Raw genomic sequence first — 17,118 nt, forward strand, 5'->3', positions numbered from 1 at the left:
TGTAACTGTCCTTTCCTTCTCACTCCCACTGCTTGTTCTCACCAAGACTTCTTCAGTAAACTCCTGACTAGCTTCCCTACCTCCAGTCTCTCGCTTTTCTAATTTGCCCTGCTTATAGGGCCAGATTAGTCTTCCTGAAGCGTTCCCTGGTACATGTTTTTCTGTGGTGCCAATACTCAGTGAATTTAGCCTTGCCTGTTCTATCCCCATAGTATCTGGCAGTATTGTATGTAGCTGCTCCTCTCCATTCTTATTCATCCCTCCTCTAGTTCAGGCCCTTTTACCTCTTTCCTTTAATACTGCAATAATCTCGTAACTTGTCTAAATGCGTTTCATGTTTCCTTTTTCCGATCCCTTTTACATGCTGCCACCAGATTAATCTTCTTGTGCCACAGCACTGAGCCTGCCACTCTTCAGCTTAAAGCTATTTTGTGGCTTACTATTCATTATACTTTAAAATCCATATTCCTTAACTAAGTATTCAAACACCAAACTGTCTCCCGTTATTCCCCTTTATGTATCATACACTCCAACAAAATTAATATACAGACTCTAAATTGCCCCACCTTTGGGCCTTTGTTCATGTTGTCCCTTCTCCTATCTCCATATGTTCAAATCCTACCCCATCCTGAAAGACTCAACTCAAATGGTGCTTGTGCAGTGAGGCCCTCCTGGATTCCTATATTTATCATTAGGCCTTTGTGTGCTCTGTTTGTTTGTTTGTTTGTTTTCGTTTTTAGAGAAAAGCATATTTCAATTCATTCTTAAGTATATGATCCTATGACATGAGTTAAAGTCTGTGACATAAACTTGACTTTATATCATAGACTTCATGATATAAATGAATGACATCGTTGCCTTTCCCTGGCAAGTTCTACCACTTGCCCATTTTACCAACTAATTCCTCAGCCTCAAATTTTGACTAAGAGTAGAAATTCTCTCCTTGTTACTTCTCTTTTTTGGGAGTCAAGGCAAAGCAGTTTTCTAATCTGTTCTGGTAAAATGTACTTTATATTGTCCAGGAAAAGCATGGACTTTAGAATCAGAGCCCTAAGGACAGCTTCATTATTTCCCACTGTATGAACGTAGGCAATACACGTAATGTCTCTGAGCATTTATTCATCTATTCGTAACCCTAACAAATCGAGTGGCCCCATGTGACTTAATCTCTGCGTAAATGGTGGATAAAGAAGCACTATCCAGAGGCCAAAAAGCAATTTTAAAATTAATTTATTTGTGCTTTCAAAGAACACCAAAAAGGAAATAGTTCGTAACCTACAATGACATTTTTCAAATTTTCTTTCTCTGCTCCTCAATTCTCTCTCTCTCTCTCTCTCTCTCTCTCTCTCTCTCTCTCTCTCTCTCTCTCTCTCTCTCTCTCTCCCCTGTTCCTCTACTTCCTCCCTCCGTGGTATAAATATTCTGTAGATTGACAGCCTTTCTGATATAGGCCCCTCCCTCTCAGGTCCCGTCTCTTTCTACCTATTTAAAATATCCAGGAATAGAACCTACAAGGCTTCTCCTTTCATGAGTAGAAGTGACATGGGGGAGAAGGAAAAAAAGGAAGAAGGTGCATGACAGACACACATTAGTAACTTGTCCCCATCATGTAGAGATAATAAAATATACCTCATATGGTTTTTAAGACAATTAAGTAATAACTGTGTATGTAAAGCACCTTGCATATGGCCGGCATACAATTTGCACATAGTGATTGGTTAGTAGTTCTACAATTTCCACTTGTTTCTTTTTTTTTAATTCTAATTCTCTAGGGAAATTCTCCATATTTTCACCTATTTCTTGAACATACTAATCATAGTTATTTTAAGGTTCTTATCCACTAACCCCAATCCTTGAATCACCTGTGGCTTTGTTTCTATCTTCTTTTTTTTCCTTTTGATTTTCAAACATGTGGTTTCAGACATATGCTCATTGTGTCTAAATGAATTGTAGAGGCCCCAGTTGGTGTTGGCTTTCTGTGGAGAGGGTTCAGCCTGCCCTGTACAAGCAGATAGAGTACTGGCAATTCATCGTATTGTGCTGAGCCAGGGCCGGGCTGCAGCCCTGCTGAGGCTCCATCTACCCCTGGTTTGCTCCTGGCCCTCCAGGACTTTCCACTGAAAACCTGGTGTATTATGTGCATCCTTCCCCTTGGATGATCCCAACTCTAACCCCTCTAACCCAGGTCAGTGACAATGCTCTCCTTTCAGAAGCTTTCTCCTTAGGCGTCTGCCGCCTACTCCCTGCAGCCCAGGATCTGACAAATGGGCTGAGTGAGAAATTGGCTTGAGCACCCACCCCACCCCTGCCAAGTCTCCACCAAAAGATCTGCTGGTTTCTCTGTTCCTGTGCAGGTGCCCCCGCAGGTGAACATCCTAGATGCTCAGCCCCCAACTCAAAATCAACATATGCCCTACACTAAAAGCGGTTGCAATAATTCCCTTGTCTCTCTGGATTCTTCCCTCTCCAGAGACTTAGCTGCCTCTTGATTTCATTGTCACAGCACCTCCTCCCTGCCTTCAGACAAACAGTTTCTGTATATTGTCCAGCTTTTCTAGTTGTTCTAGGCAGGGGAACCAGTCTGCCAACCCACTCAGATGCAAAAGCAAACACTTATTCAATGTTCCTGTATTCTCTCTTTGCGTCCCTTATCTGGCCAGACAACCCAGGATATTTTCTGCTTTACCCTCAGTCGGTTGACGGCTCCACCACGTCCTCATTTTTAGGTGTCCGGGTTTCCTTACAAGTGTAAGCACAGCTCAGTTCATTCAATGCTGTCTCTTTCTCCACCCTTCTTTCAGAGCAGTGCTTCTGAACAAAGTCCACACTAACAGAATTCAATTCCAGTCATTAGTGCCAGCCCACCAGGCCTTATCAACTATAAATGTTGTATAACTTTTCAAATTACATTTTACACATACTCAAACCTTGGTCAACTGCAGCCTTAAGTGTTATTCTAGTCCCTGATTATTTTTTTTTACTTGACAATTGAATGTTGTATCTCCTCATAGATGATTTTGTTTTATTTTAGTATTTTACTTCCTTTCCCTCAGAAGAATATCCCTTTATCAGTTAGGCAATGCTCTTGATAAACACATCTCCATGATTCCTGAAAGATATATGCCATCCATCCATTCCCTTAAATTTCAGTCCAGACTACAAGAGCCGTGCGTTTTGACTTCGTTTTTCAGAGGTTTTATAGCTCTATAAGAATTATTAAATGATTTTTTAATCTAACAAAATTTAATAATGTTATCTAATAATTATTACATATGTTTTAAGTTTAAAACTTTAACATTTCATGGTGCTTACTATGTGCCTGAAACAGTTCTAAACACTTCACAAACATTAATTTATAGTATCTCCATAACCATCCTATGAGGTAGGAATTATTATCCCTATTTTACCAATGTGAAAGTGAGGCGCAGAGATGTTAAGTACTTTCCCAAGATTACAAGGCTAGTAAATGGTAGAGCCAGGATTGAACCCAGAAAAGTTGAGTCCAGGACACAAATTTTTAACCCCTCTATAGCCATGTGAAATTCAGTATCATATTGATTGCAGGAGTTCTCTGAAACACATTCACTGCTCAATAAGAATCCACAAGGTAGCTTCTCCAACGCTTTATATTAGGAAAAGCTGTGGAGCACCCTTCTAGCAAAAGTGGGTGGTTTGCATTTCTATGAGCTTATCTAATCTTGGCTGTATTATTGCCCTACCCTTATTTTTCCTTTGCCCAATCCCCTTGTTTATTTTATCTTTTTGTGTTGTTGCATTTTTCAAAACAGGCATAACTGCTTTCTGGAATGTGGTAGGGAATGACTGAGTAAATAAATAAATAAATAAATAAGTTTTTCCAAGTATTTATGAGATGAATCAATTCATCACCAGGAAATCATAATTTCAACTACCAAATCGTACTGTGTAGTCCCAGTTATGTAGCTAGTGACTCATTTTCCACATCCTCATTTCTCTTACAAAGTCATGTCTGTGTGAACTAGAAAAAGAAATGAAAATACTACCTAGCTCTTTCAGTTTCCTACTTAAAATGTCAGTCTCTGGAGATGCATTCCACAGTTTTACTGGCCCTGTCTGCCCTAATTGGCCTCAGAAGTGACAGGATTCAAGCCAGGATGTAGCCAGCAGGAGTCTAAGTACACAGGCGATGACCTGGTTGGGCTGTAAATGGGTGGAGAAATGGAAAGTCCTTGGTTATATTAGGCAAAGAGTCAAGAGCAAGAATCCAAGCTGAGAGTGGGGTGATGGCGGGTCAGGAGCCATTTTTTAAAGACAAAAATGATCAGAATGAGCTCATAGAAGCTGCAGGGAAACAGGTGCTAGGACAGCAGGCTGGCGTGGGGTCAGTAGGATGCTTGTGACCCAGCCTTGTCTGGATAGCTTCATCTTTCACAATGCCCCTTCCATCGTCCACTCCAGCAACACTTACGAATTACTAAATGTTCCCCAAATATGCTAAACTGTTTCACACCTCCACCTTTCTTCAAGCTATTCCATTCTCCTTGCCTCTGTCCACCTGACAAACATATACTTATTTTTTTTCCAGATTTGGTTAAATACCATAAATACTGTTTTTCCTGTACCCACCCCCACCCCAGCTACAGCCTGCCCCCACTCATCCTTTCTGCCCCTTCCCTGCTCATGTACCTTTTGCTACATTTGCCTTTTCTTTCACAGCACTGATAAGCAGTCTGAATTTGCACCTTAGCTTTCTGATATGACAAATGTCACATTACTATGTTTTCCTAAATCAAATTTTAAAAATATTAGTCCCCAAGAGCCAGGATGTTGACACACTCAATATTTTCATGAGTGCCTCTCCCCTCCCTCCGAATCCTAAGGGGCTGACAGTCCAGAAAATGTGGGAAATGGCCCTTTGATCTTCAATACACCTCCAGTACATTGTTGAACAGAAGTGGCAAGAGCAGATATCTTTGTCTTGTTCCTGATCCTTGGGGCAAAGCATCCAGTCTTTCACCACACTACCTATGATATTCACTATGGATTTTTGTAGAGACCTTTGTCAGGTTAAGGAAGTTCCACTCCTTCTTTTTTTTCTTTTTTTCTGTTTTCTTTTTTTGAGAAAGTTCCATTCTAATCCTAGTTTGTTGACTTTTTATCACGAAACAGTTTTGGATTTTATCAAATGCTTTTTCTGCATCTATTGAGATTATTATGTAGTTTTTGTTCTTTATTCCATTAACACGGTATGTTACGTTGCTTGATTTTTGGATATTAAACCAATTTTGTATTCCTAGGATAAATCCCACTTGGTCGTAGTATATAATCCTTTTGGGGGGGAATATTGGGGAACAGTGTGTTTCTCCAGGGCCCGTCAGTTCCAAGTCGTTGTCCTTCAAATTAGTTGTGGAGGGTGCAGCTTAGCTCCAAGTCCAGTTGCCGTTTTCAATCTTTAGTTGCAGGGAGCGCAGCCCATCCTATGTGGGAATCGAACCAGCAACCTTGTTGTTGAGAGCTCGCACTCAAACCAACTGAGCCATCTGGCTGCCCCTATATGTTGCTGGATTTGGTGGGCTAGTATGTTGTTGAGGATTTTCATTTCTTTCTACTCTAGTATTTTTTGTTTCCTTCCTTCTGCTTACTTTAGGTTTATTTTGGTCTCCTTTTTCGAATTTCTTAAGGTGGGAAGTTAGGTTATTGGTTTGAGATCTTTCTTCTTTTTATTTTATTTGAAGAGTTTTCAGCTATAAATTTCCCTCTAAGCACTACTTTAGCTGTATTTCATAAGTTTTAGTATATTGTGTTTTTATTTTCACTCATCTCAAATTATTTCCTAATTTCCCTGATGATTTCTTCTTTGAACCATTAATTATTTAGGAATATGTTGTCTAGTTTTTACATATTCATGACTTCCCAAATTTCTTTTTGTTATTGATTTCTAATTTCATTTCACTGTAGTCAGAGAAGATACTTTGGATGATTTTAATCTTTTTAAATTTACTGTACCTTTATTTATGGCCTATTATGTGGTCCATCCTGGAGAATGTTCCATGTTCATTCTGCTGTTTGGGGGTATGAAATGTCTTTTACCATCTTTCCCTGGTCTCCTTTTTAGAAGCCAGTGTGAGAGTTGCAGAGGAGTGGACATTGCACCTTCATTTTCTTCCCCTCATGGTCCTGTCTTCTGGAGTGAGAGAATAAGCAAATAATGCCAAATTAATCTGATTTCCTCCTGATGCCTTTCTAGATTCCAAAAACCCATGGGTATGCATAGTTTTTCCATAACTAGCTATAATTTCTCTTCCTGGATGCATTAGGACAATGCAATGTGTCTATTCCCACAAGCAAAGCAAAATGAGTGTTCCACTCTTCCCGCCTCTCAGTGGCTGTCTCAGAAACACTCCCACTCGGGAGTTGGTCAGTGTTTCTTTAATCGCTGAATTTGATTCCAGACCACCATACTAATGGCAGACTAAGGGAGCTCTGGTTTGGTGAGATTAGATATTTTACATGCTATAATAAATTCCTACCTGTTCATTTGGCAAAGCCTGTGCCAGTGCCATTAAAACTGTCCCTTCTACTCCTGTTTCCCTAGATACCGGAAGTGAGTAACCACATCCTCTTCCTTCCCTTTGGTATCTGTAAAGGATCCACTTGGCTACAACTAACAGAAAACCAATCCGATTCTAACTTTAGTAATTAAGAGTTTATTTTTCTCACGTTACAAGAAGTGTGGGGACAGATCATTATGAGCTGGTGCAGTTGACCAGTGATGCCATCAAAGACCCAGGCTCTTTCCATTTTTCCAGTGCAGCAACAATAGCTGGTGTACTTCATCTTTATGCCTATTGCTTCATGGTCACAAGATCGCTGTTGCAACTTAAGACTAAGTCCTGTCCTAGGGAGAAAAAAAGTAGGGTGCAGGGGCAAAAAGCTTGCCAGCATATTACAAAGCTTTTCCAGAAGACCCACCCAGCAACTTCTGCTTATGTTTCATTATTTAAATGTAGGTCACAAATCACCTCTAGACCAATCATTGAAAAGACTAAAAATGGGTAGAGAAAAGGGAAGACGGGGAGGGGTGGGGGGTGGGGGGGCCAGTCAACCAACAATGGCTGCTGCCACACCTTCTTTCATAACCTTAGTATTAATAATTAGAAGTTAGGGCAGGGGTAAGGGAGGCATACCATTCAACTCTGCCCCTGTTCCACACCTGTTCCAAACAGAATCAGTCCCCACCTCCAAACTCTAAGCTCCCTGGCATCTTCTATAGTGAAGTCGCTAACCACAACATAAACAGATACCTTTTCATCTGCCTTCTGGTAAATTCAGCATCTAACTCATGCTCCTTTGTTTAGAATTAGCAAAAGCATATTCTAAGTTCTCAGCAGTCATCTAGAGTCGTTAAGTGTTGTTCAACTTGGGGACCTCAAAGGCTGGTGTTCTGGGACATCCCACAAGACATCCCAATGCCACAGCTTTTTCTCAGCCTCAGATACCAGCTATGGAAGTTAACCATTTCTATCACAGCTACAACTGCCTGTACCAACAACAGGTCAACCCATGACTTGGGTAACATGTTCAAGTTTGGGTCCTGGACGTCAAGTCCCCAAAGAGGTGAGACATTTAGAGTCCAAAATTGGGCCTTGAAGTAACTTCCCTATGTCTCACTTTCTCAGAATACTCCTGGAAATGACAGATAAGTTAATATGTTTATCAAACTCTAATAAGGATGCATTTGTCTCTCTCCCTTCCAGACCTTCTGCCAACCTCTCTATAAATCAGCCCAAAAGTGTTAAAGCATTCTGTAAAATCTTTTCAACTGAATCTCTTCCCAGTCCTCGAATAGTTCCCACATCAGGAGTTACTTTGGACAGACCTCATTCATTTCCACATACCAATTCTCTAACAGAATTTTAGCTATTGTCTCAAAATCAGTAGACCCAAATTCTAGCGGGTCATAATTTTCTATGTACAACATTTTAAGGCTCTTAGTAACCCCACGATATACCAGGTTATGGAATTTGTTCCATAACACTAAGGTACAACAAATGTCACGTTGACATAGTTTTAGCCTCCAGTGGAATGCCACAGTGACAAGATACTCCATTCTCCATGAAGTCTTACAAGGGTGGTTAACCATCCCAGGTTGCCCAGAACTGAGGGGTTTTCTGGGACACAGGACTTTCAGTGCCCAAAACAGGCAAACCAGAACAGTTGATCATCCTAAGTCTGGGACAAACATTAGTTTACAAGCCTTCCCCTTACTAATAAGTTCTAAGAAGGCAGTGAACTTGTCTAATGAATTTCTATATACCCAAACCTTGTGCTTGGGACATGATAGGTAATAGGGAGTCAATAAATTCTTAATAAATAAACTAATTCACAAACAAATGCGTGAAACAGCATAAAAATAGATTAAAATAATAATAATCCAAAGTCTGAGCCACATCAGAAGTTACTTGAGACAACTAAAATGGAGTGTTCTGCAACTTCCTACCTATTCCTTCCAAAGAACAGGCTTAAAGAGGCCATGTCTTCAAAGCAGGGGCAAATCCCCCCACACACATACACACAACAATGTCTACTCATATACCATCTGTTTCCAATTTGATAGATTTGAGAAGCATTGGGTAGACTTTTCATCACATTTTGAGTCTGTTCTTCAGGTAGACAGCATATCTCCAGATATAAGGAAAATGTTAAGAAAGCATGAACTTGGGGCAGCCGGATGACTCAGTTGGTTAGAGAGTGAGCTCTTAACAATAGGGTTGCCGGTTCGATTCCCACATGGGTCAGTGAACTGCACCCTCCACAACTAGATTGAAAGACAACGACTTGACTTGGAGCTGATGGGCCCTGGAAAAATATACTGTTCTGCAAAATGCCCCAATAAAATAATAATTTTTTTTAATTTAAAAAAAATATATGAACTTAGGAAGGCACCTACCACCTGCCCAGCCTTCCAGAGCCCCCGAGTTCTGTGCCATACAGGCTGATAACACTGCTTTAAAGTGTGCAAACGTTCCCCACCACATCCACTGCAGCACACCCCACCAAGGTATAACTGTAATGTTAATGCTACAGCAGGTTTTTCTGCTTCACTCACATTCTACTTGTCTGCCACAAGACAATGACATTCCTCTATCTCCTTAATATATATTTTCTCCTTTTTTGCCTTTCGTCTTATATTATTTCTTCCAACTTTTTGTATAAATGACAGTGGGTAGAGGTAGTGTGCTGTCTTTCATCTTATGTAGCAGGGACACTGTTATGTTTGTACCAACTGTAACTGATGACCCCCTCAAGCAAGAGGACACAATTTGGATGATTGTAACATTTCTGACTCCATATTTCCTGGAGTTTTGTAGTTTACCTTGAAAACTACCACAGAAAAATGCCTCATTTCCATGCCTGGTTTCAAAGGGTACACCTAGAAAATCTGTTTATGTGTCTACCTGTCTCTTCTCCTTACCCATGTGCTAACCTCTGATCTCCACGGGAAGCGTGTCACCACGCTGTTCTACAATACGCTTTACTCAAAGAGTCACCACCCCCTGAATTCTGACCCTTCTTTTTGTCCTGTCACTGGCTGAGTTGATCTCAAAAGCCCTGCCCCCACCCCTAGCCTTGTACTAAAGATTTCCTCTCCCTGTTCTCCCCTCCTCTCTCTGCAAAGGTGACTTTGACCACTTTCTTCTTAAACCCTCTCTGGGCATTCCAGGGGATCCCCATTCAGCCCACTCTACCCCAGGCATGCAACATAACCAGACCTTATCCCCCTCAAAATAAGACCTGAATTTTTCACAACACCTCACACAAGTCTTTGTTTCAAGACTCTGTTTTTAAGAATTATAATTCTTAAAACTCTACATTTACCTTTGAGTAACATAGTATCCCCCTCTGGGGTGAACACCTACTTCAGGTTAAAGGGCATCTCGTAACTTGTCTCTGCGCTATCAACCCTTCTTTGTACATCCTGACCAGGGAGGAAGAGCGGTACCTGGGAGCACTGGTGATTCAGTCAGGAAGTCCCTCCCTCCCAGGGCAAGAGGGAAATGGCTCAGCCCTTCCGGACACCCCCAACCCCAGAGGAACTGCGGGGGGGCGGGGGGATCCCTGGTTAGGATTGATCTTCAAAATGTGCCAAAGACCAAAGATGAACCATTGTTTATGTATGTCCTTGTTTCAGAAAAGAGAATGGCTGCTGTTAGCCAAAGGAGAGCCCCAAAGCCGAGGACACAGCCTGAAAGAGCCCCCCAGCATCTTCTATGTGATCGTGCCCTCGCGCTCCCCTACTCTGCTGGTGAAGGCAGTGGCCACACGGGAACTGATGCTACCTAGCGCCTTCCCCCTGCTGCCTGAGAACCCACCTGATGACAGCCTTAAGACTGTGGAGGCAGGTGGAGCCCAGATCTCATGGGACAGATAGAGGGAAGAGAAGGACGTTCAAGAAAGGGATGACAAGAGGAATGAGCCAGTGAGGGGAAGGACAGGGAGCCAAGGGAGAAGTGGTTCCAAGGGTGTGGTAAGAGGGTCAGAGAAGAAACTGCAGGAACTGAGGTGGTGCAGGAGGAAGTAAACCATGACAGTGTGTTCCCACGGGTCCTTCTCTGCATTACGTGTGTGCATGTTTGTATGCCTGTGTTTGTGTGCATCTATTTCTGTCTGTTGCGGGAAAGAGGAAAAGGCAGACAATGTAGGTGCCCAGAATAGGAAGGGCTTCAAAATAAGACTCAGATGCAAAGGAGGGAACAGCTCTATAGGCCATTTTCTTCTCCTCCTCCTTCTCTTCCTTGGGTCTGGGTTCTGGATTTCCTCTGCAGGCCTACCCAGGCTGAGGGCAGGAGGGGGCTCTGGGCAGGGAGAACTGGAACCACGTCGCTGCGGGATCACTGGCTGACTCGCAGAGAGGACAGAGCATGGGATTGTGCTGTCCGCTCGGGGGCCAGGGGGGTGCAGAGAGAGGTGGGCACAAGTGGCTATGGCTCGCTCAGCGTCTCACTTCAGGGCCAATGTTTCCTGGCACAGGATGTTGTGGCCGGAAAACCTGACTGCTCAGGAATGCTGTGCTCGCGTGTCCTCTGGTTATGCTCACCTCGCAGGCAGGCCGAGTACTCACTGTACTCTCCTTGTAGACTGTGAGCAGCCCCAGGCCGCAGACACACCCTCCCTCACAGCCACGCACACTGGATCCCTTGTAATCTCACAGCGCTCCCGAATTTCATGGCACACTCCTGGGGCCAGAGTATTCAGTGGCTCTAACCACTCAGTGTTGCTCCAACTTCTTCCACCTGTGCCTGACACTTACCTCCCAAGCACTCCAACCTGGGGTCCAGAACACTCAGCGTGACATACAGCCTTCAGAGAGAGGTGGGCCCTGGGTCTTCACACCCCCTCCAGCCTCACACTCAAAGGGCTCTGCCTGACATCTTTTGTTCTGTGACCTCAAGTTCCCCAGGTGAGGCTCCTCCTCTCTTCCTCAGGGCGTGCTGGATGGCCTGGAGCTAGAGCCTACCTACAACCCCTTGCAGATTTGCAGCCGCCTGTACTCACACCTGAGTAGCACCTTTGCCAAGCCCCAGGGCCGACTCCACCCAAGCTGGGAGAGCCGGGCCCTGAGAAAGGTACAGCTCCCCTCTTTACTCCCCTCCCTCCCCTTTATGCCCAGATTCCAAGAGACCCTTCTTCCCTTATTCCCAACTCCCCCCAATCCCAGGGAGTAGCCATTTTCCCTGGATCTCCTCTGGTGGAGGGGAGAATCAGGCCAGGAGAGAAAGAAAAAGAGCGGCCTTTTACCCTGGCAAAGGAATTTACAACCCCTCCCCTGTGGGGGGGACCTCTTCTGCTGGGGCACTGACACACGATCGTGTTTAGATAGCTTAATTGTGGTGTTTATAATAACTCATTAGTCATTTAACAGACCAATATCCCACTAAGTGAACTGGCTGCACTGGAATTACAACCATAACACTCCCCTTGAAAGAAAAGCTGAAGAGAAGGTGGGGAAAGAAATGCCCCAGGGAAGAGAAATTAGCAAATTGGCCACCAGTCATTTCCGAGGTTGTGTGACAAGCACTTTCACAAATATTTGTCTCATTTAATCCTCACAGCATCCCGGCAAGGTAAGTGTGACGCTCATTTTACATGTGAGCAAAGGGGGAGGTTGATCAAGGTTAGTAACTTAGAGGCAGGACTCTAGTGACACGGATGAAAGAGAGAAGAGTAATTGAAGGTGGAGAGTCATTTTTGTGACATCCGTAATTTATATTTGGGCTTCCTTTTACCCTTATTAACTTTTTCTAGGTTTTCAGTAACAGAGCCTTTAGGAAAATTCCTGCTTTGCCGTAGCTGAAGTTACAAGAGAAAGATGTTCCCAGACCTCAGTCAACCTAGTGGGAGCAGAGCCCACCATAAGCTAGCTGGTGGGCAAGCTGACAGAGGGATGACATCCCCCAAGGCATGGGCGCTGTGGAGGCTGGAGCCCGAGAGACTCCACTGCCCTGAGCCTTGAGGCTGTCACTCCAGGGATAGGGCAAGTGAAGGAATTAGGACAGGAGACCCAGCAGGGAACGGGATAGATCTGGAACTCTGTCTAGTCTTCAGAGACGGCTCCACTTACTCTTTTCAGGCTGGGCAGTTGCAGGCAAACCGAGTTCGAGCCACAGTGGCCCCCCTGCCTATGACTACGGCCCCGGGCAGAGCCCCCAAGGTGCCAGCAACCAGGAAAGCCTCCTCAGAAGCACTCTTCCAGTTTTCCAAAGAAGAGGAGGAAGATGAGGAGGAGGAATACCCCTCAGGGCCTTAAGCCACCAGCGCCAGAGCCTGGCTGCCCTGCTCAAGCACATCCACGCTAAGGCTCACACGATGGCATTGTAGTCACACTTGCCTTCTGTCCACCTGAGCCTGGGTGAGCTCTGAGTGGCAGAAGCAGAGCTTCCCCTCCTGTCCTCAGTGCTGCCACGCCCACTCCTCAGCCTGGAAGAGACTTACCCGACCTCTCCCTCCAGGCAAGGTCTCGTTTTTTCTTTTGGGTCACTTGATACTGTGAACACAGATGAACATTAAACACCCAGTGAGCTAACCCCATTGTTAAGATCATTCCTGGTCTGAATTTGTACTTGTAGCTCTGCCTAAGCAGGTGAATGAGGTTGGGTGATCTTCAGGAAATTGGGGCTCAGGAGACAAGGATGCGGTTTTCAGAGCTGATGAAAAACAAGTAGGATTGAAATCCAAGCCTGATTCCAAATCCATGCCCCTCCCACTACACCCACCACACTGTAGTTCCCTTCAGACTCCAAACTGAAAAGTGGTTGGTGCCTGCATGCAAATGGGGGGTGGGGGTGTCATATGACTGAGAACAGGGGAGAGGATGATGTGAAAAACTTATTCCCTTCCTATTCCACTCTCCTCACACCTGCCTACCTTCCCATCAACCAGCAAAGCCTCCTTAGAAGCCTACAGAGTAACAACTACCATTTATAGAATGTTTACTCTGTGCTTCAAATTGCACTAAGTACCTGAGAAATTTAACTCCTTTCATACAAACACCCAAGAGGTCGAGCCTGTTATTAAGTTTTCCCAGTTTACAAAGGGGCAGCAGGGGAACTGAAGGTTGTAGATGTTAAACAAGTCCCCTGGGGTCACAGAGATAGGGTCAAGCCCAGGTGGGCCAGATGGACCACCCAGGCTCTGAACAACAGCTTTGCTCAGCTCCCCTCCCTGGGGCCCTTTCCTTCTTCCACGGCCCCCAACACATTCTGGTTCTCCTCCTGATCCCTTCCATATCCACCCTGCCTCTGTGTCCCCTGTGACTATTCACACACGTAGACCTCTTAAACCCAAACTGACTTTAATGAGAATAAAACTTTTTAAAAATAAATCTCTGGCAAAGAACAATGCAGGGGAAAGGATCCAGGCACAGTCCAGCATCTCCCTACAGCCTCCAAGCTGGCCCCTCCAACTGCTACTACTCTGACCAAGCACTTTCCATAGACCTGGTCCAGCAGCTGTCCGTTCCTTTTGGGGGAATGATTTAGGGATGCTGAGCCCCTGCGATCTGTCCCACTTCCAGAGCTTCTGGGGATTCATCTTTCCCTTGACTCCCCTGATCGGTCTGTCCCCCTACTCTCACACAGGCCCTCCAGCCCTCTGGTTTCCGCTGGTTCTAACGGGTTTTTTGATCCCCATGGTCCTCCTATCAGCAACCCCAGCCTTGCCCTACTTCTCATGTGGAGCCTTCTGATTTGACCCCAGTCCTGTCGGCCCCTGTTCTAGGGAGCCCATAGTCCCAGCTCCCTGAGGCCCTGTTCTTCTGGACTTGGCTGTACAGGGCAGTGTCTGGTAAGCTGTGGCCTTTGCTGCCACTGCCAGTTGCGGCACCAGATTCAGGGAAGGCCAGGCCCTGGGGCTTGGGAGCTGGGAGGGGCTTCGTGCTCCGAGGGGGTGGCACGGCATAGTCGTCAGTGGCAGGGTTGTAGGGGAGCTCGTAGCCCTCCTCATTCGCCCGAGCCTGGCACCACCATGCATCCTTGGGCTCCTGAGGCAGATCATAAAGACCCCGGAGAGTGGCTGGGGCCCGGCCCTCAGGTTCATCATAGATGGGGTCCTCTTTGGGGTCTTTCAGCTTGGTCTTCAGTAACTGCTGCTGCACATGCTCGTACAAGTCCCAATAGATAGTTTTCTTTGACTGTGCCTCCTCCCCTGCCTGAGCAGGGGTGCTGTCCAGGGGGTCTGAATATAGGGAATCCTGGGAAGGACCTGGAGGAATGCGCAGGGAGTCTAAGGGTTCAGCATACAGGGCTGGAAGGCTGTCGGGGAGCTCCTGGGTGCCAGAGAGGGAAGCCAGCTTCCCCTCTGCCACTTCTTCTTGGGAATCAGCTCTGAGAACATCCTGCCCCTGACCAGCCTTGCCCTGGGTCTTCTGCAGCTGGATAGCAGTCTCAACTGCCTGAAATATGTCATTTCCTTGTGCCGTCTGGAAGGTGAAGGTTCCAGGGCCAGAGGGGCAGCGGCGGCCAGCCTCAAAGGAGAACATGACCTGAAGAGAGTAAGGGGGAAAACACATTATCAGAAGCTATCAGGGGAGGTAAGTCACAGGGCTTAACTAGTTAGGGGGTCTACAAAGACAAGACTAGCTAGGAAGGAGGTGGGCTCTTAGGGTAGGCAAGAAGGGTTATCCAGAGGGCAGAGCTTCCACCTTCCTGCCCTGCCCCCACCCCATCCACAGCCCCAGCCCCAGGAAGCCAATCCTCCCTGACAGCACCCGCATCCTACACAGCCCCCCAACCCAGCACCTTATCCCTTCCATAGCGACGCAACAGAGTATAGGGCCAGGAGAGGAGTGGCTCCAGTATCTGACTCTGAGCTCCCACGGTCAGGAGAGCCAGCCTCTCAGTCTCCACTCTCAGCACATAGGAGCCATGCAGGCCACAGCGTTCCGCCGCTTCAGTCCTCTGCACAGTTACCCAGAACTGGGATCCTGGAAGGAATACACAATTAGACTGACACCTGAGGAGGTGGGGGCGTGGTTCTCCCAGCACTCACTAGGAAACCAGCTCTCAGGAGCTTCCTACCTCCTCATGGGTCTCTGGACCCCCTAATCAGCCCCTTCCTAGGGGCACCCTTCCTTTCCACCACCCCATCCCTGCCCAGCTCCTCAGGCGGCTACCTTCCCAGGTGGGGCTATACAGCGAGTTCTCCAGCATCTCCAGGGCAGAAAGCTTGGGTGGGTTCTCGGCAGGCGCCAGAGGCCGGCTGCCTTTCTGGGATAAAGAGAACGAGAGTATTGAGGACCCTATCATTCCCTCAACGCGGTCCCCAGGGCCTGAGCCAGCCCAGTTCCTTTGCCTCTGTAACTACCCCCACCCCGCATCGCCTCTGGGGCCCAGTGCGGCTCTCCCCAGCCCCTCGTGGGCAGTCCCGGCCCCCCTCACCGGAAAGGCGTTTAGGCACAGCGTTTGCACCCAGGCGGCGCTGGACGGCGCGTCGGCCGCCAGCAGGTGGGAGCGCTGTGCAGTGTCCAGGCGGAAGGCGATGGCGCCAGGCTCAGGGGGACTCTCCACGGCCACCGGCGCCACGCTCACACACTCGGCCAAACGGATCACCTTGCAGTCCAGGCGGCGCGAGCCCCCTCGGCCCGCTCCAGAGCTCGACCCTTTGTGGTCAAAGAACTCGAGGCGCGCTACGCCGTGGGGGCTGGCCGGGTAGAGCACGGCCCAGGTCTTCCTCCACCTCTGAGGAGAGAGAGCAAGAGACGCTAGGCAAGAAGCGGGTGAGAACCGGCGGCCGGGCCCCGACGGAAAAGGAGGGACCACCGCAGGCCGCTTTCGGGTCTGAGGCTTCCTGACGGGGACGAAGTTTCCCGAAAAGTATGCCGCAGGGTGTCCCCAAGACCAGTGAGGGCGTACCCCAAGGCGGGCAGACGGCTTCGCGGGAACGTCTCAGGGCTCTCGGCTCCTGGCGCCGCGCTCCTACCCGCAACCCATCTACTCCCTTTTACTGGGCCCTATCGCCCACCCCTAAGTTCTGATGGGGTTCGGTACCCCTGCCCCCGACTACCTTGGTACCGAAACGCTGACTCTGCAAAAAGAGCGGCCCTTCCATCACAGACCCGTCCATGGCCCCCGGCGGTTCTTTCCGCGCTTCCTGGCCCTGAGGACTGAGGGCGGGGCGGGGGCGGGGCAGGGGCGGGGCGGGGCCGTGTCCAACCCAGGAGTTCCAGCCCCTTCCCCCGACCCTGCGGACCTTAATGAGGGAAGGAGAGAAACAAGAAGGAAGGAGAGGGGGTCCCCAGATTAGCTGGGCGATGCACCCCCTCCAGGCCCCTACCCACAGCCCTGGGACGTGCACAAGTATCTTCACCAAAAGAAACCTCTTGGTTTCGGCCAGAGGGCTCCTGGCGCCTGGGCTTGAGAGCTTCGTACACGTCATATGCTCAACGTGACATCAAAGTGAAGGCGGTGACATCACTTCGAAAATGCCGATGGGCACCCACAGGGGCCACGTGGGCCCTCAGGGCCTCCGTTCCCGCCCTCCGACCGGACCCGCCCCCAGCCCGGCTGTTTACTCTCGTTGGTGCCTGGGACTTTGGGGGAAGGGCTGGGGGCTGAGGACTGGAAGGGTTCCCATAGTCCCGAG

General features: G+C 47.4%; 2 protein-coding genes across 3 annotated transcripts in view; one reads left to right on the forward strand and one right to left on the reverse strand.

Moving 5' to 3' along the window:
* The window catches only part of M1AP (meiosis 1 associated protein), a 62,280-nt gene extending 49,340 nt beyond the window's left edge, over positions 1–12,940 (forward strand). The window contains exons 7-10 of the mRNA XM_019750281.3: positions 10,172–10,378; positions 11,466–11,606; positions 12,093–12,104; positions 12,611–12,940. Coding sequence (XP_019605840.2) covers positions 10,172–10,378; positions 11,466–11,606; positions 12,093–12,104; positions 12,611–12,787 — 537 coding nt within the window. The 3' untranslated portion in view covers positions 12,788–12,940. The remainder of the gene's footprint in view (positions 1–10,171; positions 10,379–11,465; positions 11,607–12,092; positions 12,105–12,610) is intronic.
* An 874-nt stretch (positions 12,941–13,814) lies between these two features.
* On the reverse strand, positions 13,815–16,911 carry DOK1 (docking protein 1). Of its 2 annotated transcripts, XM_019750285.3 has the most exons (5): positions 16,540–16,911; positions 15,915–16,214; positions 15,650–15,743; positions 15,276–15,460; positions 13,815–15,019 (listed from the first exon to the last, which is right to left on the reverse strand). In XM_019750285.3, exons 1-5 carry the CDS (start codon positions 16,909–16,911, stop codon positions 14,207–14,209), a joined length of 1,764 nt encoding a protein of 587 aa, XP_019605844.3. In that variant the 3' UTR covers positions 13,815–14,206. The 2 variants fall into 2 exon arrangements, with proteins under 2 accessions (XP_019605844.3, XP_074188325.1); XM_074332224.2 differs by lacking the exon at positions 16,540–16,911 and having other exon boundaries at positions 15,650–15,739; positions 15,915–16,055.
* Positions 16,912–17,118: the final 207 nt, after the last annotated feature.

The sequence above is a fragment of the Rhinolophus sinicus genome, chromosome 2 (assembly GCF_057876585.1).
Source record: "Rhinolophus sinicus isolate RSI-liver-muscle chromosome 2, RSI-T2T, whole genome shotgun sequence".
NCBI lineage: Eukaryota > Metazoa > Chordata > Mammalia > Chiroptera > Rhinolophidae > Rhinolophus > Rhinolophus sinicus.